Source organism: Camellia sinensis, chromosome 2 (genome assembly GCF_055761805.1).
Source record: "Camellia sinensis isolate YWXY chromosome 2, ASM5576180v1, whole genome shotgun sequence".
Lineage (NCBI taxonomy): Eukaryota > Viridiplantae > Streptophyta > Magnoliopsida > Ericales > Theaceae > Camellia > Camellia sinensis.
Genome location: NC_138962.1, coordinates 182,285,612 through 182,306,366, shown reverse-complemented (window position 1 = coordinate 182,306,366; position 20,755 = coordinate 182,285,612). Strand labels below are relative to the sequence as shown.

The 20,755-nt window shown below is 37.6% G+C and overlaps 2 protein-coding genes and 1 pseudogene across 2 annotated transcripts; 1 reads left to right on the top strand and 2 right to left on the bottom strand.

Moving 5' to 3' along the window:
• Positions 1 to 2,798: 2,798 nt before the first annotated feature.
• On the bottom strand, positions 2,799 to 4,175 carry LOC114264641 (uncharacterized). Its single transcript, XM_028205320.2, has 2 exons — positions 3,934 to 4,175; positions 2,799 to 3,480 (listed from the first exon to the last, which is right to left on the bottom strand). Exons 1-2 carry the CDS (start codon positions 4,173 to 4,175, stop codon positions 2,799 to 2,801), a joined length of 924 nt encoding a protein of 307 aa, XP_028061121.2.
• Positions 4,176 to 4,525: 350 nt separating this feature from the next.
• LOC145819288 (uncharacterized) lies at positions 4,526 to 4,852 on the bottom strand. The gene has a single exon (XM_082913258.1). It carries the CDS (start codon positions 4,850 to 4,852, stop codon positions 4,526 to 4,528), a length of 327 nt encoding a protein of 108 aa, XP_082769384.1.
• A 12,333-nt stretch (positions 4,853 to 17,185) lies between these two features.
• Positions 17,186 to 17,809, top strand: LOC114308757 (protein JINGUBANG pseudogene; annotated as a pseudogene).
• Positions 17,810 to 20,755: the final 2,946 nt, after the last annotated feature.

Sequence of the window (20,755 nt, the reverse complement as noted above, 5' to 3'; positions counted from 1 at the left end):
GTCCTTTTCCTTGCCAAAGGGCATTTCTACACATCTTGTTGACATGTTAATAATGGTTCATCCTAGTTCACTACCAGTATGGCATAAGGAAGGCCTTGATAGTACCATCTATAGACTTGATAGAGTAGCATGTCAATCCAGGTTTGACCAATGTGCCTCAGGGCCGGCACCTCCTTTATTGTCTGTTTCAAAAAGCTACGGGCGCTTTACTCGCAGACTTGTACACACTATGCTTCCTGTATCTGGCTCTTTGACGATGTCGGGTTTGAGTCGGGTAGGGGGTTTCACCCCCCCTTTCAAAAGATATTGGCGGAAGAACATTGATGTATTTATTGAGTTTGTCTAGAGTAAACCGACTATATGTTTTCCTTTGTTGATTTATAAGAAGGACTCCTCTCTTCGGCTGCCTGAGAGTCAGAAATCTGATCATATGTATGAGAGCTTCTTCGTTTCATCTGTTCCGAATGACCCTCCAGCTCGGACATCTACTTCTAGCTTGGCAATTGCTGCTCCAGAGCCAGTCCCTCTGGTCCTCGAACAACCTGCCTCAAGAAGATGGCCCACAAGCGGGCTTCTGATGCCAGTCTTTTTACTCCTCACCTTTCCAAAAGGCTCCATCAGGTACTAGATAGAAACCTTAGTTTTTTTTTTTTCCTGTTGATTTGAAGTTACTTTCTTTCTTACGACTATACCTTCTTAAATGAACACTATTTACTTTGCCTGTTGTACAGGACCCTACTCCATTTTTTGATCTTGCGATTGCTAACGTTCTCGATACCGTGGATATTGCCCATGTTGCCCCTACCAGGACGGACTCAGACCTAGATGACACTCTTCCTTTGTTTGCAAGACTCGGGAAGATGTGCACCCCTCGTATAGCAGCTATAGATGATAATGATGAGACTGAGTCTTCCGATCACTTTTGTGACCTTGTCCCGCATATGCGTCGTTACCATCCTATTGTGACTGAGGATGCCTTTCCGTCGGTCAGATATTTCCCTCCTCGTTCAGTTGCAGGGGAGAAGCGCCATCTTGGTGACGAGGTTATTGGGGCTCACTATTCTGATGTTAAGATTATTGAGAACCATGGCTTTAGTGCTGAGATTGTTAAAGGGACTAGTGCTACAGGGATTGATGCCGCAGGACATACTTGTGGATGCAATATAGAAATGAGGTGTACTTCTGAGGGACATGCTTCTGGAGGCCGTTCAGAGATGAGGTGTGCTTCTGGTGGTGCTAAGGGACACATTTCCAAAGGCGGCATAGAAATGAGGTGCGCCTCTGGGAGTAGTGTAGAGGTGGATGTGCTAGAAGTCTCTAAGACCCGCTTTGGCACTTATGGTGATTCTCATCCTCCAGCTTTCCTTCATTTTTCAGGGATGACTGCTACTGTTCTGGCTTCATTGGACATTGAGATCGATCAAGTGCCCCGTACGGCCAAGTGACTTTGTTAATGCTAGGAGCCCTTCAGTTACCCCAACTTTGCATAATGATTCTCCCTCAAGTAATCTTGCTTTTTGAAGTTGTCATGTATTTCTATCTATGAGAACTTTTTGCTTAAATGGATTTACTGCTTCTTGCCCCTAATAAGACTTCCTTATATTTTCTTCAGTGTTAGCCACTACAGGGGTCCTGCCTTCACCTGCCTCAAACTCTGCTCCGACTCTCTTTGTGACTCCTTATGGCTCTCCTTCTTGAGGGGACACACCTACCTTTGAGACAACTGCTAAAGGCTTTTCATCGCAAGTCCCTTTGAATGTTTTGGATCTAAATCTCAATGATTTCCACTTTGATAGTGATGCTTTTGGTCTTGCCCCTCATCGGACTGTATTCTCAGGCTCCGAACTTCTCACAGAAGTTACCCCTTCGGGTGGTTCATCTAACCCGATAGAAATTGGAGAGGTCCCTGAGCCTAATACTTTTCTGGCCCCAGTTCTCCCTCCAGCTTCTGGCAAAGTACCATTTCTCCACTATTGGGTAGCTCCTGAGTTTGCATCAATTCTACAACTTGTGCATTCGAGTTACCCTGAGACCTTTGCTTCCTTTGCTTGCTAATGTCCACTCATTCAGACTGCTCTTCTTGCATCTTTTGCCACTATCCTATATAGCTTGGACATGCAACGGCTGTGTGACCTTTACGGGAAAGTAGTCGAGACAGCATATCAGGGGACCTCTGACATGGAATGCCATTAAGTGGACCTATCTTGGCTTTGGAAGCGCCTAGATATAGCCTCGAATGCCAGTCAACGAGTAGAAGTTTGTCTGTGCTTGTCCCTTATCGAACCTCTATAGATGAGACAAAAGCAATTTTCCGTGAACTTGAGTCGAGCTATGCTCGGGCCTTTAAGGCTTTAGAGGCACACTCTACTGCTTGTCCTCAAGATGTAGATGTGATGGGCAGCTTCTTTGAAAGTGTTTTTAGAAAAGATTGAGTTTTTTTTTTAATTACTTTACTGCCCCTTTTGATAAGAATGTTTTATCTAGGACAATGCAATGAAATGACAATCCTTGTGTTTTTTTTTTGTTGGAGATTTTCGCACTGTTTTCTCATTCTACTTGATAAAACATTTATCTCAAATGATACAATGGAAAGAACAAACACATGCATATGTTCATAAAAGTTGAAATATTCTCATTAATTCTTTGACTTTCTTGACAAAAGTATAAAATATTGACTACAAGTGATGGAATCAGACATACATCATAAAGGAAATCAGCTTCTTCATAACATAAGAAAAATACAACTTTTAGATAAAGTAAGAAAAAATGAAAATGAGATTTGACACAAATGAGTCTGTTTATAGGTAGTAACGTTTGATGAACTTTGCATTGAGTAGGCCTATTCGGAAGCCATCGTCAATCCTTACGAGCCTGTAGTACTCGCTTGAGCTTGCTTGAACCACCCTGTAGGGCCCTTTCCATTTCGGAGAAAACTTGGGCAAGGGTTGTCCTCGCATGATTGGGTCTACAATCTTCCATACTAGATCACCCTCTTCGAACTTTCTTGGCACCACAGTCTGATTATAGGCTCGGGTGATGGACTCATGATACCTTTCCATGACTTTTGCGGCTCTGTCTTGTTTTTTCTCTAATGCCTCCAGTCTGGTGGTTCGAGGCTCAAATACCATTCCCGAGGCAAGAGCCATCCGAGCAAATGGTATCTCTAACTCTATATGTAACACTGCCTCAGACCCATACACAATGGAGTAAGGAGTTGCTTGAGTTGGCTTTCTCTTTGAGGTGCGATATGCCCATAGGGCTACTATTAACTGTTCAAACCAAGTCCCACCGAATTCATCCATCATCTTACTCAGAATTATTATCAGGGTCTTATTCGTGGCCTCCGCTTGCCCGTTTCCTTTCGGATAATAGTGTGTGGATTTGTGATGCCTCACTTGGTAAGTCTCTAGACGGTTCTTCACATGGTTGTTTATGAAGGGTGTGCCATTGTCCGAAATGATGGTGCTCAGTACTCCAAACCTGTAGATGATATTTTCCTTCAAAAAGTTTGTGACTGCGGGCACAGTAGTATTCTTCAAAGGGATTGCCTCGGCCCATTTTGTGCTCAACTTCGTAGCCATAAGGATCCATTTATACCCTTTGGATGATGAAGAGATAGGCCCTATAAGCTCAAAAGCCCAGGTATGAAATGGCCAAGGTGTTCGGATGCTATGTAGGTCTACGACCGACGCATGGATCAAGTTTTCATGTTTCTAACAAGTTTGGCACTTTTTCACGTGATGGGAGGTATCTGATTCCATGGTCGGCCAATAATACCCAAGGTGTAACAGTTGCTCAAACAACCGAGCCCCTCCTTGATGTTCAATTTCATGGGCTCTTCCGAGGACTAGTTCTGACTCCTCTTTGGAAAGACATCTCAGGGGAGTGCCCTCAATGCTTCTTCTATAAAGCTTGTTCTAATCAAGAAAGTACCGTCTCGTTCTCCTCTTGAGATGTGTAATGTCCCTCGGGTTCTCAAGTAATGTTTCATCCTTAAGATAATCAATGCAGACTTGTCTCCAGTCGGGGGTATCAATTTTGAAACAACTCTCATCCTCCCAGATGTATGACTGACATTTGGGGCATTCTTTCTGTAGTTGGTTCGAGGCCTTCTCCATATTGGGGCCAATAATAGCCTTGTCTTTGGATCCTTCTGTACAAACTAATATTCCCATCTCCCGCAGGACTTTTCATGAATCTGTTGTAATTGGAAGCTTGCTTCTTGTTGGCCAACACACCGGGCTAGGAATTTGGTATTTCCTCGAAAGTAAAGTTCACCTTGGATGATTAGGAATTGAGCAAGCTTAGTCATGGTCAATTTTCTGACTTTGCTTCTGACTTGTTTGAGGACTTCTTCTCTCCAGTCCTTTGGAAGGTCTTTGTTCTCGGGTATTATTGAAGGTTATGTTCTCTTCTTGATAACAATTGTTGCCTCCTCCTCTGGAATGTCAACTTTTGCCCCTAGTGTTGCGACGGCATTTGAAAATTTGTTTTTGGAGCGAGGCACATGCTTTATTTCGACCTTCTAAAATTTGTCAAGAAGCCTTGGGACCGTCGTACGATATGTTGCCAAGGCAAGCTCTTTCAAGATGAACTGTCCTGAAACTTGCTTCACTATCAGCTTCGAGTACCCCCAAATCTGAATCTTCTTGATACTATGCTTCTCAGCTGTTATCAAGCCTAAAATAAGAGCCTCATACTCAGCTTCATTATTTGAACAATGGAAGTCCAGCTTATAAGACAAATACAACTTTTCTCCACTTTTGCTTGTAAAGACTATCTCGGTTCCACCTTTCCCTTCGGCTATTGCTCCGTCAAAGCTCAATGTCCAAAAACTTTTCTCGGAAACCATAGTTGTATGCACTTCTCCTATTAATTCTTCATTCACTGGTTGATAGTCACCACTTGGAAATTGGGCAAGGAAATCAGCTAAGGCTTGGCTTTTGATCGCCTTGGGAGCTACACATGTGATCTTGAATTCCCCCAGTGCTAACAACCATCTTGCCACCTTCCAAGTTAGAGCAAGCTTGTTGAGGAGGTATCGAATTGGATCACTTCCAGTAACAATCTAAATTTGATGTGCTAAGTAATGTCTGAGCTTTTGGCGGTGACTACTAAAGCTAAACAATGTCTCTTCGCCGGAGTATATCGGACTTCTGCTCCTCGAATCTTCTGGCTGATGTAATACACCGGGCGTTCTACTCCATCTATATCTTGGACCAATAATGCCCCTATGGACCTGGGGATTGGAGTTAGGTATAACATCGGAGGCACCCCAGGCTGTGGGGCTATCATGGTCTAAGGTGAGGTCAAGGCCGCCTTGATTCTCTCGAAGGCTTTTTGGTACTCTTGGTTTCACTAGAACTTGGCGTCTCCTTTTAGCAAGGAACTGAAGGGGGAAAAGATCTCTACAAGTGCTGGAATAAACCTTCGAATATAAGACACTTTCCCGAGGAACTTCTTTAACTCCTTCTAAGAATGCGGGGGAGGCATTGTTTTGATGGATTTGACCTTGTCTTCATCTGCTTCGATGCCATGTCTATGTACAAGAAACCCAAGAAACTTTCCAACTGTCACTCCGAAAGCACATTTGAGAGGATTCATCATCATTTTGAATTTCTAGCACCTTTTAAATACTTTCTCAAGGTCTCGGAGATGGTCCTCTTCTTTTTTAGACTTTACCACCAGATCATCAACATAATCTTCCACTTCATGATGGATCATGACATGAAAGATTGCAGTCATAGCCCTTTGGTAGGTTGCTCCGGCATTCTTGAGTCCAAAAGGCATGACTGTATAGAACAAATTTTCGAAAGGTGCTCTAAAAGTAGCCTTTTCTGCATCCTCCTTGGCCATTTTAATCTAATTGTATTCGCTGAATCCATCCATGAATGAGAACATCTGGTGTCCTGAGGTGGAATCCATAAGAGTGTCGATGTGAGGTAGAGGAAATTCATCATTCGGGCAAGATTTGTTTAGATCTCGAAAGTCTACACATACTCTGATTTGACCATTCTTTTTCTTCACTAGTACTATATTTGCTAACCACATGAGGTACTGTATTGGTCAAATAAAACTGACCTGTTGAAGCTTTTCAATCTCCTCCGTAATTTTTTTTTGAGATCCAGATGATATTTTTGAGCAGCTTGCTTGATCAGTTTAGAGTTTGGGAACACATCAAGATAATGAAAAATTAGGTCAGGATCTAGTCCGGGCATCTCCTTATATGACCAGGCAAACACATCCGAGTATCAGCTTATCAATTTTAACAATTGCCCCCACTTTTCTAGGCTAAGGCTCGAACTTATGAATATCGCCTTGGAGCATCTTGCCCATCACTCAGATCTACTTCAATAAGTTGTTCGGGTTGAGGCTGAGGCTGAGGCTTGTCTTGCATGCATTCTAGAGCCACTTCGGGCTTTATTACTATGTCTTTGTCAAGAGGCTCTTCTTTTGACTTGAAGTCGGTGGCTAACGAAACCGGCTCCCCGCACCTTCACAAATAGCACACCATCTTGCCCCCTTCTTGGCCTTTCATCACCTTCCGAGGAATAAGCGGACTTCCTGGTTGAGACATTGTCCACTTACTTGATTTTGCCTCTGGCTCCTTGTCATCTTTGATATTCTCCCAACGAGGAATTTTGACCCTCCCAGGTTTAGAGGTGGTGGGATTTTCTTTGATAGACAATTCGGTGAAGTAGATGGCATCAAAATAATGAGCTTCATGGGTTTCAAAAGGCCTTTCTATAGCCTGAATTGTCACCGTCTTCTTTCTCCATTTAGCCTTAACACACTGATGATAACTCGACGGTACAGCCCCATATCTATGCATCCAGGTCCTCCCTAGAATGATGTGATAGTTTGCCTCGGAGTCGATAATATGGAACTTGGTGGCCGAGCAAATCTCTCCGATGGCTAAATCAACTGTTATGCATCCCATAGTAACTCTCATTTCTCCACCGAAGTTAGTGATGACTATCGGCTACTTCACAATGCGCTCTTTAGAGATTTCGGCCTTCTCTAGAGAAGCGCAAGTCATAATGTTGATAGAGGCTCCACTGTCTAGAAAGGCCCTTTTGAACTCAACCCCGTTAATATAAGCAGTTACATAAACAGGCGGTTGTGAGAAAAGGGATACTTCCGATTAGTCTCAGAGAAAGTAATAGCACTAGATTGCTCTTTTGCCTTCATCGAGGTGGATCCCTCAGCCAACATGCATTCCTCATGGTGTGTCTCGGCTATATTGATGATAGCTTTGGTGATTTCTGTTCGTGCCTCCCTGGAAAGTCCAAGTTGGTCGAAGAATTACTTGAACTTTACACAATCTTGCAAGGTTTTGGCGTAATGATCCGAATTTTTCTCCACTCTTAGAGGCTTATAGTTAACTATCTCCTCGGTCTCTTCAAAATAAGATGCCACATAAACATGGTGTCCTCCTCCGTAGTATTCTTCTCCTCCCTCTAGATCGAAGGGACCTTTAACATGAGCCATAAAGGCTCTGCCCTCTGGATCGAGAGCACTTCCACAATAAACTTGTTCACCCTCGGGCTCGATGGTGTCGTCCAGATAACAATCGTCGTCATTGAGATTGAAGATGACCTCAATCATTAGGCCTTCGTATGCTATCATAGCAACATTCTTCTCATTGTCTCGGTGCTGAGGATATGGTTGTTCTCGGATGTCTTGAGTTCCCTACTTTTTGAACCTCTATTCATCTGTCTCGACTTTATCTCTGAAAATTTTCCTGAGAGTCCAACATTTCTCTGTCGGATGTTTCAATGTGCGATGATAGATGCAAAACTCGAGGCTCTCGTGGTCTTTCCTTGATAGGATTTCCTCGACAGAAGGCAATTTTAGCTCTCGTCGGCCACCCATTCCTTAACTAGAGCTTTTACCTCCTCAATTCCGCATGGATCAGAAACATTGCCCTTTTCACCACTATATTCCTTCCTCTTTTGGCCTCTATGACCCCCTCCTTATGACTTTTGAGTATTTGGGGTACAGGCAGTAGCAACAATAGGTCCACAAGACAATTTGAGCCTAGGAAGTGCTAATTTTCTGAGTTACTTCTATCAGTGTCGAGAAGGTGGGTAGCTTGTGGTTAACTAGAAACAATTTGTACCTGTTCAATGCCCCTTCTAGATAGATTTGAACCAGATAACTCTCATCTACAGCTTCATGGCAATCCACAGCCTTGTCTTGAAATCTTTTGACATAGTCAAGAATGTCCTCACTTTCTTGTTGCTTCTCCTTACACAATGTAAGTGTGGTCACCTTCTCAGCCATTTGAAAGAACTTGGCATGGAATTTGTTGATCATCTCCTCCCAACTTCGGATAAAGTTTGAGGCCAAGTTAACATACCAACTATATGCTCGATCAGTGAGGGACTTAGATAATTCTCTCAGCCGAAGGACTTGGTTTGAACCATGAATACATAGAGTCTTGATGAATCGCACAACATGTTCTCGAGCATTTCCTTGTTTGCCATCGAATTCGATGAACTTCAGCACCGTATACCCCTCAGGGTATGGATAGCTCAACATCTCAATAGGGTATGGTGGCTTGACATCCGAGTCGGGCAAAGAGGGTAAAGTCCTCTTACCCTGTTTGAGATTGAACATAGCTTGCACATCGACAAGAGTGAGAAATTGTTAAGGGAGAGAGTTTGATGGTGGCATTCCTGAAACTTGGCTTATGGACCCCGAAGACTAAGCTAGGAGCGGCTTGGCCATTCTGGTGTTGAGAATTCATCATAGGTGAACACACTTGACGATACTGGCCATCGGCACCTATGGACAAGCCAGTTGGTAATGGGACATTGAATTGAGGTCCATAAAATCCACTTACGGACTTTATGGACCGGGTTGAGCTTGTAAATTTGTTGTCGGCACCAAAAGAGGCCCGCTCATTACATGAGTAGCATTTACTGGTGGTGGAACAAGATTAGGTACAGGCAGAGCTCCTTTTTGGGCCATCATGCCCGTTATATTTGTCTGGACACCAACAGTTGCCGGAGTGCCATTCATTACACCAGAACCTCTCCTAGTCACCATTGAATCTTGGCTTGGCCCACCGTAGAGCCCGGGTGTCGGCAAACTAGAGCCGCCTATTGTAGTCTGAGCATGCGTTGCCGCTGTTGTGTTACCATGAGTCACAGGTTGACCATTGCCTACTTCTCCTTGGATTTGATTTTGCACTCCGGCGAGGATAATTCCACCTCCAACTTGATTTCCAATTTGCACCGGTGCAAAATTAGAACTCATCACCAACATGGTCTGAGTGAGATTTTGAAGAGTGGTAAGAATCTCTTGTTGAGTATTTTGAAGTCCTTGAATGGCTTCGAGCAAAAGTGGTTGATCTAGAGCCACGGTCCTATCATCACCACCATTAGAGGATCCTTGTTCGAGAACTTCATTTTCTCCTGTCATTCTTGCCGGAGTTGTATGGGTTTCAGATCTCGTTGAGACCATTAACCAATCCGCCTCCCCAACACAGTCACCAAATGTATGAGAGGGTTCAAGAACATTGTTGGAAAATTCAAAGATCTTTGAAGAAGACTCGAATTCTTTTAGAAATAATGAGAGACTTAGATTATTCAATAGTCACAACTAAGAACACAAGACCAAAGAGATGATTGAGATAAGAGATTGGGTGAAGAAGAAAGCAAAGTAGTTAGAGAGAGAATAATGGCAAGGCTCTCCCATGGATCTCCCACTTTCACTCTCAAGGTTGATAATAGAGAAGGAAAATTAGTTCTTTCCCAAGAGTTGTTTCTCAAAAATTCATCCCTTGTAAAGCTATGGGTGGGTGCTATTTATAGGCACCTCATGATATAGGATGTAGCCCATTTGCAAGGCACATGGGGAATATTCCCTTTAACAACCTTGTCTACGGAGGTGACCTCTCCGAGGATGAGGAAAATCTCGAAGAGAAGATTAACCTCTTGGAAAACCTTTCTTATTAGCCACACCTAACCAATGATCCCCAATTATCCCAAAGGGCCGAGGTAGTCTTAGAGAAACCCCTGCCACTAAATATTGTCGAGTCTCATGGATCACCTAGGGTCATGCCACCTCGACCCGGGTATAGGTAAAATCAATAGATGGGTGAATGTATCTCTATCCACTATCCTCGGGATTCGGGCCCTTTGTTCAGGATCTAATCTCACTCATGATTCTGGTGGGTCGATCTCGGAATGCTCCAAGTTCGCAAATGTTCTGGGACTCACCAATAGAGCGGCTTCTAGATTGCGATCGAATCTGTTCAAAGCTCAAGTGCCTCGAGTCTCTAGGCTTGCTCAATACCCTTTCGAGTCCGAACCCGAGTAAGTCTGTAAGTTCGTAGATCCGAACCCTTTCAAGGCTTAGAGTGATTCGACTCGTTTGATGGCAATCAATCTGGGCCCACCAATCTTGGACTTTCTGATTGGGCCTAATTAATTTATTGGACTCAAGTTAACTCCTCTTACAAAAAATATATAAAAAAAAAAAAAAAAAAATTGTTGAAATGTCTAATCTAAGGAGGATATAAAACATTCAATTTAATGGATATTTTTTGCTGGTGAGAAATCCACTATTTATGAAATAGTTTGGTTAGAAGGAGTGATTCTATTTACACCATTAGTTTACCTGTCTACACCCTTTCATCTCATTACACCACTAAAAAAACGTGATTCTCATTTCCTTTATTATACTACTAAACTATCCCTAAACTAAAAACTCTTCAAAACTCTTTCAGTTTTGTCTCTTTACAGTGATAACTTTTGGTAAGACAATTGTAAAAAATTTGAATTACTCTAGTGTCGTGTTACCAGATAAACTAATTTTTTTAGTCATTTGTTGCCGTTCGATTGGATTATTTTACTTTACGTTAACAAGAAATTAGTTGGAGCCCATTTGTGAAGTGCATGTTCGGTGATACATTGCTGCACAAATTAGATTACTCTAGTGTCATGTTGCTGAATTAAAATAAATTTGTCCAACCACCTATCACTTTACATGCATTGTAGATTGTTTTCATTGTTGTCGCATTATAGGCGTCTATTTGTTTCAATGTAATCAATATCTTGTTTGGTCGCACCATACTCTTTGACATGTCAACTAATAAGTATGTCTCCTCCTCAGATAATCTACTAGCAAATGAGTGACATTCAAGATGTTCAGCATCCTGATGATTGTATCTGCATTGCTGCAATAAATAAAAGTATAATCCTTCCGAGGAAAAAAAAAATATATATATATATATATAAATAAAAATAAAACTGAAAATGTAATGAGTAACCAAACAAATTAAAAATGTTCAGCCTTGGATTACTGGAAATGTATCTTTTATTCGGCAATAGGTTACTGGACAAATATTTTTTGTTCGACAATATAATTCCGAACTATCTTATTTTGTTCGATTTTGACACACCGAACAAAAGTCGAAAAACTCTCAAAAAAAACCAAACGAAAACCTACCAAATAATAAAAAAAAACTCACACCATTTCACTTTTTTTATGGTTTTTAGCCACCGTTTCTTCATCCATTGCTTTCTTCTATAACCAAAATATTATGATTCTTAATTTTTTAAAAGAGACATGTAGTAAAGAAGAAAAATTGAGAAGGGAAGAAAAAACAGTAGGTATTGAAGAGTAATGGGTGTAAGGAGATAACAAAATATGTTTAGTTTTAGTCTTTGGTCATGGATAAAATTAGGAAAAAAAAAAACAATTCTCATATGAATGGTGAAAAGATATAAACAAGTGATGTAAGTAGAATCACTCATCAAAAGTCCTTTTGTTGTTTTGGAGGACATTTTATTTTTTATTTTACCTCTTAATCTATCTGTTGAGTTTTTATTTTTTTTACCCTATCTGTTCAATTTGTTTCTATCTATCAAATTATTTTTTGCCTATTCAAATTATTATCCTATTTGTTCATTTTTTTTTCTATCTGTTTAAGGTAAAATCTGTTGATTTTTTTATCTGTTCAAATTATTTTCTATCTATTCATTTAGGTTGTCATTGAGAGTCCCCAAATACACACACAGAAAAAGAGTGTTCATTTCTATTTGTTGCAATTTGTTTCATCAACAACAATAACAACCAACAATCATCAACAACAACAACAACTACCAAAAAAAAAAAAAAGTCTAAAGATTTCGGAACCCTAGGTTAGAACGAAAATGTCCAGGTCGCTCGATTTCAACGATCTCATCTCTATTAATCTCTGATCGGTGCAAAATTGCAAGTTCACAATATCATAGTTTTATAGTAAAATAATGAGAAGAGTATCGTCCTCAGGGATTGGTAACTTACTTTTGACAAATACTGAAATTATACTAATCTTGATTTTATTTAGAAAAGTCACTAAGATTTCTGTAATTGCAATTTAAAATAAAATTAATTCAAAGAAAATACTCAAAAGAAATGAAAGATATTGTTTGAAAATCAAATCAATGGGAAAGAAAACTTCTAGGAAATCGATTTCACCTAATCCCTCACTATGTTTTACTCATCTAACTAATTCAATTTAATTCTCTCTGTTTGTTAGCAATCTCCAATTCATCCAAATACCTCTTTCGATAGCCAATTGGAAATATTCTTGTTCATCATTTTACACAAGAGTATGCAACTTAATAAAACAAGGAAGCATTTAGACCGGCGATTTTAATACTACATAGGTTCATACAAGTCTTTCGATCTCTATATTTACCTATGCCGAAATATCCAAGATCTATCTTGTAATTTCCTCTTTCGATAGCAAATCATAAGATTAAAATCATCTAATTAATGGCCAGTTAATTAGAAGCAATAAGTTTAGAATAAATTAGACAAACATAGAAGAAAATTACTTCAAATTAGCAAAGAAAAGCATGCATAGTTCAGAACTAGATTACATCGTTTTCCTAGAATAAAGAGAATTTGGTTCATGCTAAAAATTAAACAAAACACAAACGAATTCACCATAATTTTTTTGAGAATAATAGAAGAGAAATGAACTCTAAAAAATGCTCCGCTTTCTATTTCGTCCTCTTTCTCTCTGCCTCCCACCTCAAAAAATAATAGAATATCTCTTATATATATATATATATATACAAGTGCCAAAACTTTATCAAAAAAATTCAAATCCAATGCCGTAAGTCTCTTTCGTGCGTGCAATGTGCAGCTCCAAAACAGATTGCTTGAAAATCTGCTATCTCTTCCACCAAATCCCAAAAATAAAGGCTACAATTCCTTTTGTGAAGACCAAGTCAATCTTGTCTTGTGTCTATCCAAATTTCTCTTAGAAAAGATGATAGGTCCCACTCCAAAAGGCAAGAAAACAATTTGTAGCAATCCTTGCGTGAATCCCTCTCATATTTCAAAATGCCGTTTTTTTATTCAAAAGAATTTGACTTTATCTTTATCTTTTAAACAGTAACTTTTCAATCTTCATTTTCTTCATACCTGAAATAAAATTAAAATGACAACAATGAAGCCTAAAATCAACAAAAAATAAATAAAATTAGACTAAAGTTTAAAGTTGAGAAGTGATAAATTATACGTATATTATGCAAGTCATCAATCTCCACAACTTCATTGTTCTTGTTAGGGTTTTCAAAATTGACGCCATTACTTGACTACTTTTTTCATGTTCTTAATTAGATTCGTTCACGTAATTCTTCAACAAGGCAGACTTGAATGCTGACAATGGAGCTCCAACGACATCAGCAGCAAGGAAGAGCAAATCGACAGGTATATGGTAGAGCTCGGCGTGCTAGGCACTAGGAGTGGTGGAAGAGGATCAAACTGTCAAATTTGGAAATCTAATAAGAGACCTCATCCAGATCTAATGAGAGACCTTATCGTCTAGGGAAGAAAATAGCGGCGTTCACGAGATCGGTGGTTCGTGCGTCATCTGTGGTGGCGGAAACCGCTGTTGAATTGGTGGCAGTGACGATTATACCGACAATAAAGTGGAATCGATGAATCGAGTGGAGACAAAGGCGACAGTGGAGGCGAAATCTAGAGAGAAAGAGAGGTTTTGATTCAATGTTTCATCTATGTATAATCTCATCCTTGGTAAGCCTTAGAATGAGGAGGATTGGAATTGGCTATGGAAGATGAGAATACCTTAAAAACTTAAAGGCTTCCTTTGGACTGTGTTTCATGGGAAACTGCTTACCAACCAGATGAGATTAAAAAGTGGTGCCCTAATTGTTGTGGGGTGGAGGATATGTCCCATCTCTTTAGGGACTGTTTCAAGGCTAAGGATGTGTGGCTAGCCATATTTAGGGTTCGTTTGGGATATGGGTTGGCTTTTTGGCTTTTTGTCTATTTTAGCCTGGAACTAAAAAATCTCGTTTGTGATAGGCGTTTTGGCTTTTTTGGCTTTTGTGAGAGAAAAAATGAAATGAATATGGTTTGGATGTGACGCTTTGTCTTATTGATTTTTTAACTTATTTTGTTTTTTCGTGACTAAAATAGCCAAAAAAATCAAAAAATTTGGCATGCCAAACGAAGACTTAACCAAAATTGGTACCAAGATATGGTGAAAATGCCTTGGTTGGATTGACTTAAGAGTAGAGCCAAAAAAAAATAAAAAATAAAAGATAAAAAAAAAAACCGCTTTTTGATGACATCTCTTGGCAATCTTTTTTTACTATTACTCTATGGAAAATTTGGAAGAATAGGAATTTAATGGTTTTTTAGCAAAAATCTACACCGAGCCAAAAGAGTGTTAAATTTATTTTGGATTACTCTGGAGAGATAAACCAAACATTTCTTTAATCTATATCCAAGGCCAGACCTGCTTTCAGAATTATTAATTGGTGTTTGCCACCTGCAGGTAGACTCAAATTGAATACGGATGTCAGCAGGAGAGTTGGTGGTGATAAAGGATTTGAAGGCCTAATCAGAGATGAAAAAGGGACTTGGGTGTGTGGCGACTATGGAAAATTGCACAGTGGAACACGTCTAGAAGTTGAATTGTGGGCTATGTACAAAGGATTGACTGTCATACTACAAAAAGGAATGAACCAAGTCATGATTGAGACCTATGCTGAATAGGTGATGCAATTGTTGCAAGATGAACCAGGTAACAAATGCCCCTTGAAGAACCTGGTAGAGGATGCTCAAATACTACTGAGAGGGTGTGAATGCTTTGTGCAATATGTTTGGAATGAAGGAAATTTGTGCACTGATTTTTAGGCAAAAATGTGAGCCAACCAACCAGAAGAGATGCTAGTGATGAATGATCCACCGGTTGAGATAAGAGAGCTACCTGTATCTGATATGATAGGAATGGGTAGGGAGAGGACTAACATAGTGTATGGGAAAATGCTATGGTTTGCACCCTATTAGGGGTGCATACCATATGCATCCTATCACAAAATGTGTAGTTTTATTACAAAATTTCGTAATATCAATTACAAAATATGTAACCTCGTCACAAATTGGCGTAATAAAATGTTCACAATTTTGTGGTTGATGTTGCAAAAGTTTATGGTTTGGTTACGACATTTTTTGTTAAGTCAATTTGTGACAAGATTACACATTTTATGATTGATATTACAAAATTTTGTTGTAAATTTACACATCTTGTGTTGTGGTAAGAACGTATATGGTGTGCACCTCTAAGAGAACCCGTATGTATAACATATGCCACAATTTTATTTTTTTTTAGCAATATGTATATTAATCATTATGATGTTAAAACATTATATTTTCTCTTCTTCTTTTTTTTATAATTTTTTTTATCACTTTCTATTCCTTATTTTTTCTTAACAAGTGACACCACACATTGTCTCATTTTCTATTAGCATCATTGTTATTATTGTATATAAACATTTAGTGTATTGTCACACAGGGTAGAAAAATATTATGGTAGTATAAAGAGAAGGATTTGATGGTGAGTTGATGAAAATAAGAGTAATATGATAATTTTATTTTCCTATTAAAGGGTATTTATGTAATTTTATTTCTTTCTGTTATGTTAGTTGCAAAAAAAATTTTGATAAGAAAGTGTTTGTAATTTTCAACATGTAAGGAAAAAATTTGTATTTTTGACAAACATCAAAAGATGTATTTGTAATTTATTCCTTTTTTTTTTTTTTTTTTTTTGGTTTGGTGCTAAGTTGCAATACCACAATTGTCACATGAGACATTTTTTATGAAAAAATATAATTTATTTTTCCTTTATTTATTTATTTTTACTTTATTTTCTCTCTCGTTGTTTACCCTTCTCCACATGAGACATTTGTTTAGAAAATAAATTATGAAACAAAATATTTTTATCTAAAAATAGCTCATGTGATAGCCGTGGTGGTCATCTGACAATTTTAGATCAACTACGCTTTTTATCTTTAAAATTTTACCTAAATTTCATTTTAATTCCTCATTTTAATTGTAATAATTAAGTCCTTAAAATTTAATTCGTATTTTATTGTGATCATCTTGTTACTTGCAGTTAAAAACATAAGTGGAAAGTGCTCACGCGAGCATATTTTAAGGGTATTAAACAAAAAAAAATTATGACAAATTATTTTTTTTTTTTTATCTTTCAACCTTTATTCAGTTTTTACTTTGGTCTGTCATGTTTCAACAATAACTCAAAATTTAGACAGTAAGATGATGAGAGGACCAAATTGAAACTTGAGTTGAAATTTGAGAAGTTAATCGTTGCAATTAGAAAACGAGAGATCAAAATGTACATAAAAGTTCAAGGGTAAAATGTGTAATTTACCCAACAATTTAATACCAAACAAAGGGTGGCTCTATTTGCAATTCAAACATTAAGTTGGGGAAATTTTATTTCCATACACTTATTTATCTTAGTACATATCATTTCTCAAAGATTATTTCATTTTTACCCTTATACTTTTACACGATTTTCAATGACCCCCCAGACTACTCTTATTTTCACGCGTACCCCCATACTATTTAAGTTACTATCAATTTTGCCCTTGTCGTCATATTTGAAACGGAAAACGTTAAAAAAGTTACATTTTGACCCCAAATTTCAAAAAAAAGATGCAAACTATCTCTCCTAACACTTTTCCAGCCCACAGACGAATCGCTTTCATTCAGCAATGTCGGCACCAGCCCTCCTAACACTTCTCCACCAAACGCGACTTCCTGGGATGAATCCTCGCCATTATCTAAATCTCCATGGCCCTCTCATGCCACCCAAATCGACGATTACTATTCATACACAGGCCTAATGGGTTCTCTTGTTCGCAAAGAAGGCCATATATACTCGCTTGCCACCTCTAGCGACTTGTTATACACTAGTTCTGATAGCAAGAACATTCGAGTATGGAAGAATCAGAAGGAATTTTATGGGTTCAAATCGAATAGTGGGTTAGTTAAAGCCGTTGTAATTGCAAATGAAATCATCTTCACAGGCCATCAAAACGGGAAGAATCGATTATGGAAAGTGTCTGCGAAGAATCCAACAATTCACAAACGAATCGAGACTTTACCCACGTTGAAACCTTATATAAAGAGCTCGATCAATCCGAGCAATTATGTTGAGGTGAGAAGGAATCGAAATACGATTTGGATCAAACATTTCGATGTGATTTCGTGTCTTAGTTTGAGCGAAGACAAATCTTTGTTATACTCAGCTTCTTGGGATAAGACAATGAAGGTTTGGAGAGTATCGAATTCGAAATGCTTGGAATCGATTCATGTTCATGATGACGCGGCGAATGCGGTGGTTGCCGGATTTGATGGGTTGGTCTTCACTGGCTCCGCAGATGGGAGTGTCAAGATATGGTGGCGAAAAATGCAGGGGAAGGGTACCAAACACTTTTTTTCACAGAACTGCACTATATGGGTATAATGTTTTGAAATTTTCAAAATTAGTTTTCAGACAACTTTCGGCTTACCAAAACCGCTCATTATACGAAGAAGTGAGAAAGCAGGGTAGTGTATGGTGAAATAGGAAGTGAGGTGAAGAGAATGGTGAAAGAATGAAGTAGAACTGTCAAGAATCGAGAAAGATATGAAGTCCGAAAGATGGCTCGAAGAAAAGTAAAAAATGAGAAGAAAAGTCTTTTTTTTTTTTATATCAACTTTCAGAGCTCCGATAGCATGCAAAAAGAGAAAGAACGAGACGTGTGAGATGTAATACAAAAACTGGACCGTGAGTTGAATCCAACGACATAAAAATGAGGCGAAACAGAATTATGACGAAGGAGATAGAAGGGCTTGAAGTGGTAGCTGGCAATGGTGGTTTGCTGGTAGGAAATGGTAGGTTTGCATCTTTCTTTTGAAATTTGGAGTCAAAATGTAATTTTTTTAACGTTTTCCGTTTCAAATGTGACAGCATGGGCAAAATTGATAGTAACTTAAATACTATAGGGGTACGCGTGAAAATAAAAGTAGTCTAGGGGGTCATTGAAAATCGTGTAAAAGTATAAGGGTAAAAATAAAATAATCTCCATTTCTCAGTGTACATAATTATTAATTTGGTTATTGATTATTCTTCTCATTCTACACACTTTAGGTTCTAATTATACTTTAACTCATATCCTTATACACACATCACCTAAACTCTCATTCTACACACATTCACCTATTCAGTTAAAAACCCTCTTCTACACACCTGATGTATGCAAATGACCTGCGGGTTTTCTTTTCTAATTTTTCATTCGGCACTAGTTTACCCAAAAAAAAAAAAAAAAATAGCTCTTAATCGACTGTTAACTTCTAAAATAGTTAGATATTTTCAGAACCCCTACCCAATCTGTATCTCTTTTACCAAACTCATCATCACCAAATCAACACCTAAATCCCCTACACAAACATCATACCTTGTTTCCACTACAACCACTATAAACACTCAAATATTACTGGAAAAAAGAAATCAAGATGGAGATGGTATCCATCATTGATGGCAAGACGGTATATATATAGAGAGAGAGATAGAGAGAGGTAAAAATAGTGCTTACAAACAGAACTGGTTGAATGACATCCTTTCTCATTCCATCGCTTCCTTGAACGACTCACCCCACCGTGACCAGTCACCACCACCACCACCTTCCCCATATTGACCATTACTTCAATTTCTTTGCTCTCTCTCTCTCTCTCTCTCTCTCTCTATATATATATATATATATATATTTATTGTCTAAATTTTGCTATGGTGGGAGTGTGCGAACGACCTATTCGATAAAGTCCAAAGTTGAGTATGTCATTTTGCTAGATATAATTGTTGGGTTTTTATTGGGGACAAGACATGTTCAAATTGATGGGTTTTTTATTTTGCTGGAAATTTAAAGGTGGATATTCAATAGAGAAATTAGGGTTTAGATGTGGATTGAGATTTTTTTTTTTTAAAAAATATGTATACAGAAAATATTTTGATATAATATTATGAGTGTGTTTTGATATCCATTATGGTCATTTTACTTTTAAGATATAATTATCATTAAAATAATGTTTTATTAAGTGTGTACACTAAGACAAGTAGGTGTGTAAAAATAAAATTTCGCACCAAGTTGAGCACCCTAAATCAATCTCAATATTTCATTCTTTCTTATCTTCTTACTTTCTTCACTTTGCATCTTCATATTCAATCTTATTTTGCTTGAATCTATCATTCTTGCATCTATTATTCTTGTATTCTATTTCATACTGAAGTCAACAATGGATAATGAATAAGACATTTTCAAATAATTTTTTTATAGGGAAGGTAGATTTTCTATTAATATTCATCATTTTCTACTATTGGGTTTACAAAAAAAAAAATTGAAAATTCAGTTCCAAGCAAACTAGGTTTATTCAGGAACTTATTTCTAAGCTAAAATCAAGATTTGTTGTTCAGAACGGAGTATCTGGACATATTTTATTTGTTCGACATTAAATATTCGGATGAAAAAGCTAGAACCAATTTTTTATTGTTTGAAACTAGGTATCCAAAGAAATTTAATATTTTTAGAATTAAGTATTCAAACGTATTTAATTTGTTTGACACTGAGTCTCTGAATGGCAACGACAGGAGTTTGGCGATGACGAGATAATGGGGTGTAAAAAGTAAGTTTCTAGTATATTTTTAGAGTTTTTAGGGGTATAATAGGTAATATTTGGGGTGTCCCAAAAAATAAATAAAAATTTAAATTGTAGATTTGGGTGCTCAAAATAATGAAATGCCCAACCTAATTTTTTAGATGCATTTAGAGCGATCCCCAAACAAACAATAGGATCATATTGCAAATTAATCGGAAAGTGCAAGATGTTAACTCTCAAAATTGAAAAACGAGATAATAAAGTAAATTTGATGTAAAATGTTGGAGTACAAAGTGTAATTTTTCCAAATAAAATTATAAAAAACGTGAGTGATAGAGAGGGGGGGAAAAAATCAATAACAATTCATAATTTGTTTTCTATTTTTAAAAAATAAGATTTAATTTTAACAAAAATAAACATAAAAATATATTTTTAAATTTTCTAAAATTATTTTCATCTCATAAGACTAAAAATCATATGAATAATTATTTTTTTTCAATTTTTTATTAAATTATTTTTTAGTTTTCTGAATATATAGTTTTTGAAAATCAAATCATATGAAAAAAGAGTTAAATTAAAAAATAAAAAATAAAAAAATAAAATAAAATCCCAAGGTTTGAGTCTTATAATAAAATAAATTCTGAATTTTTAATTTTACCAATTTAAATTCTAAATTTTTGAATTGTTTTTAATCTAAACTATTTGCCAATTTCCCTTAAGTAAAATTGATGAAAAAATAAGTATTTTAATTATTAAACTCAATAAAAATGATATTTTA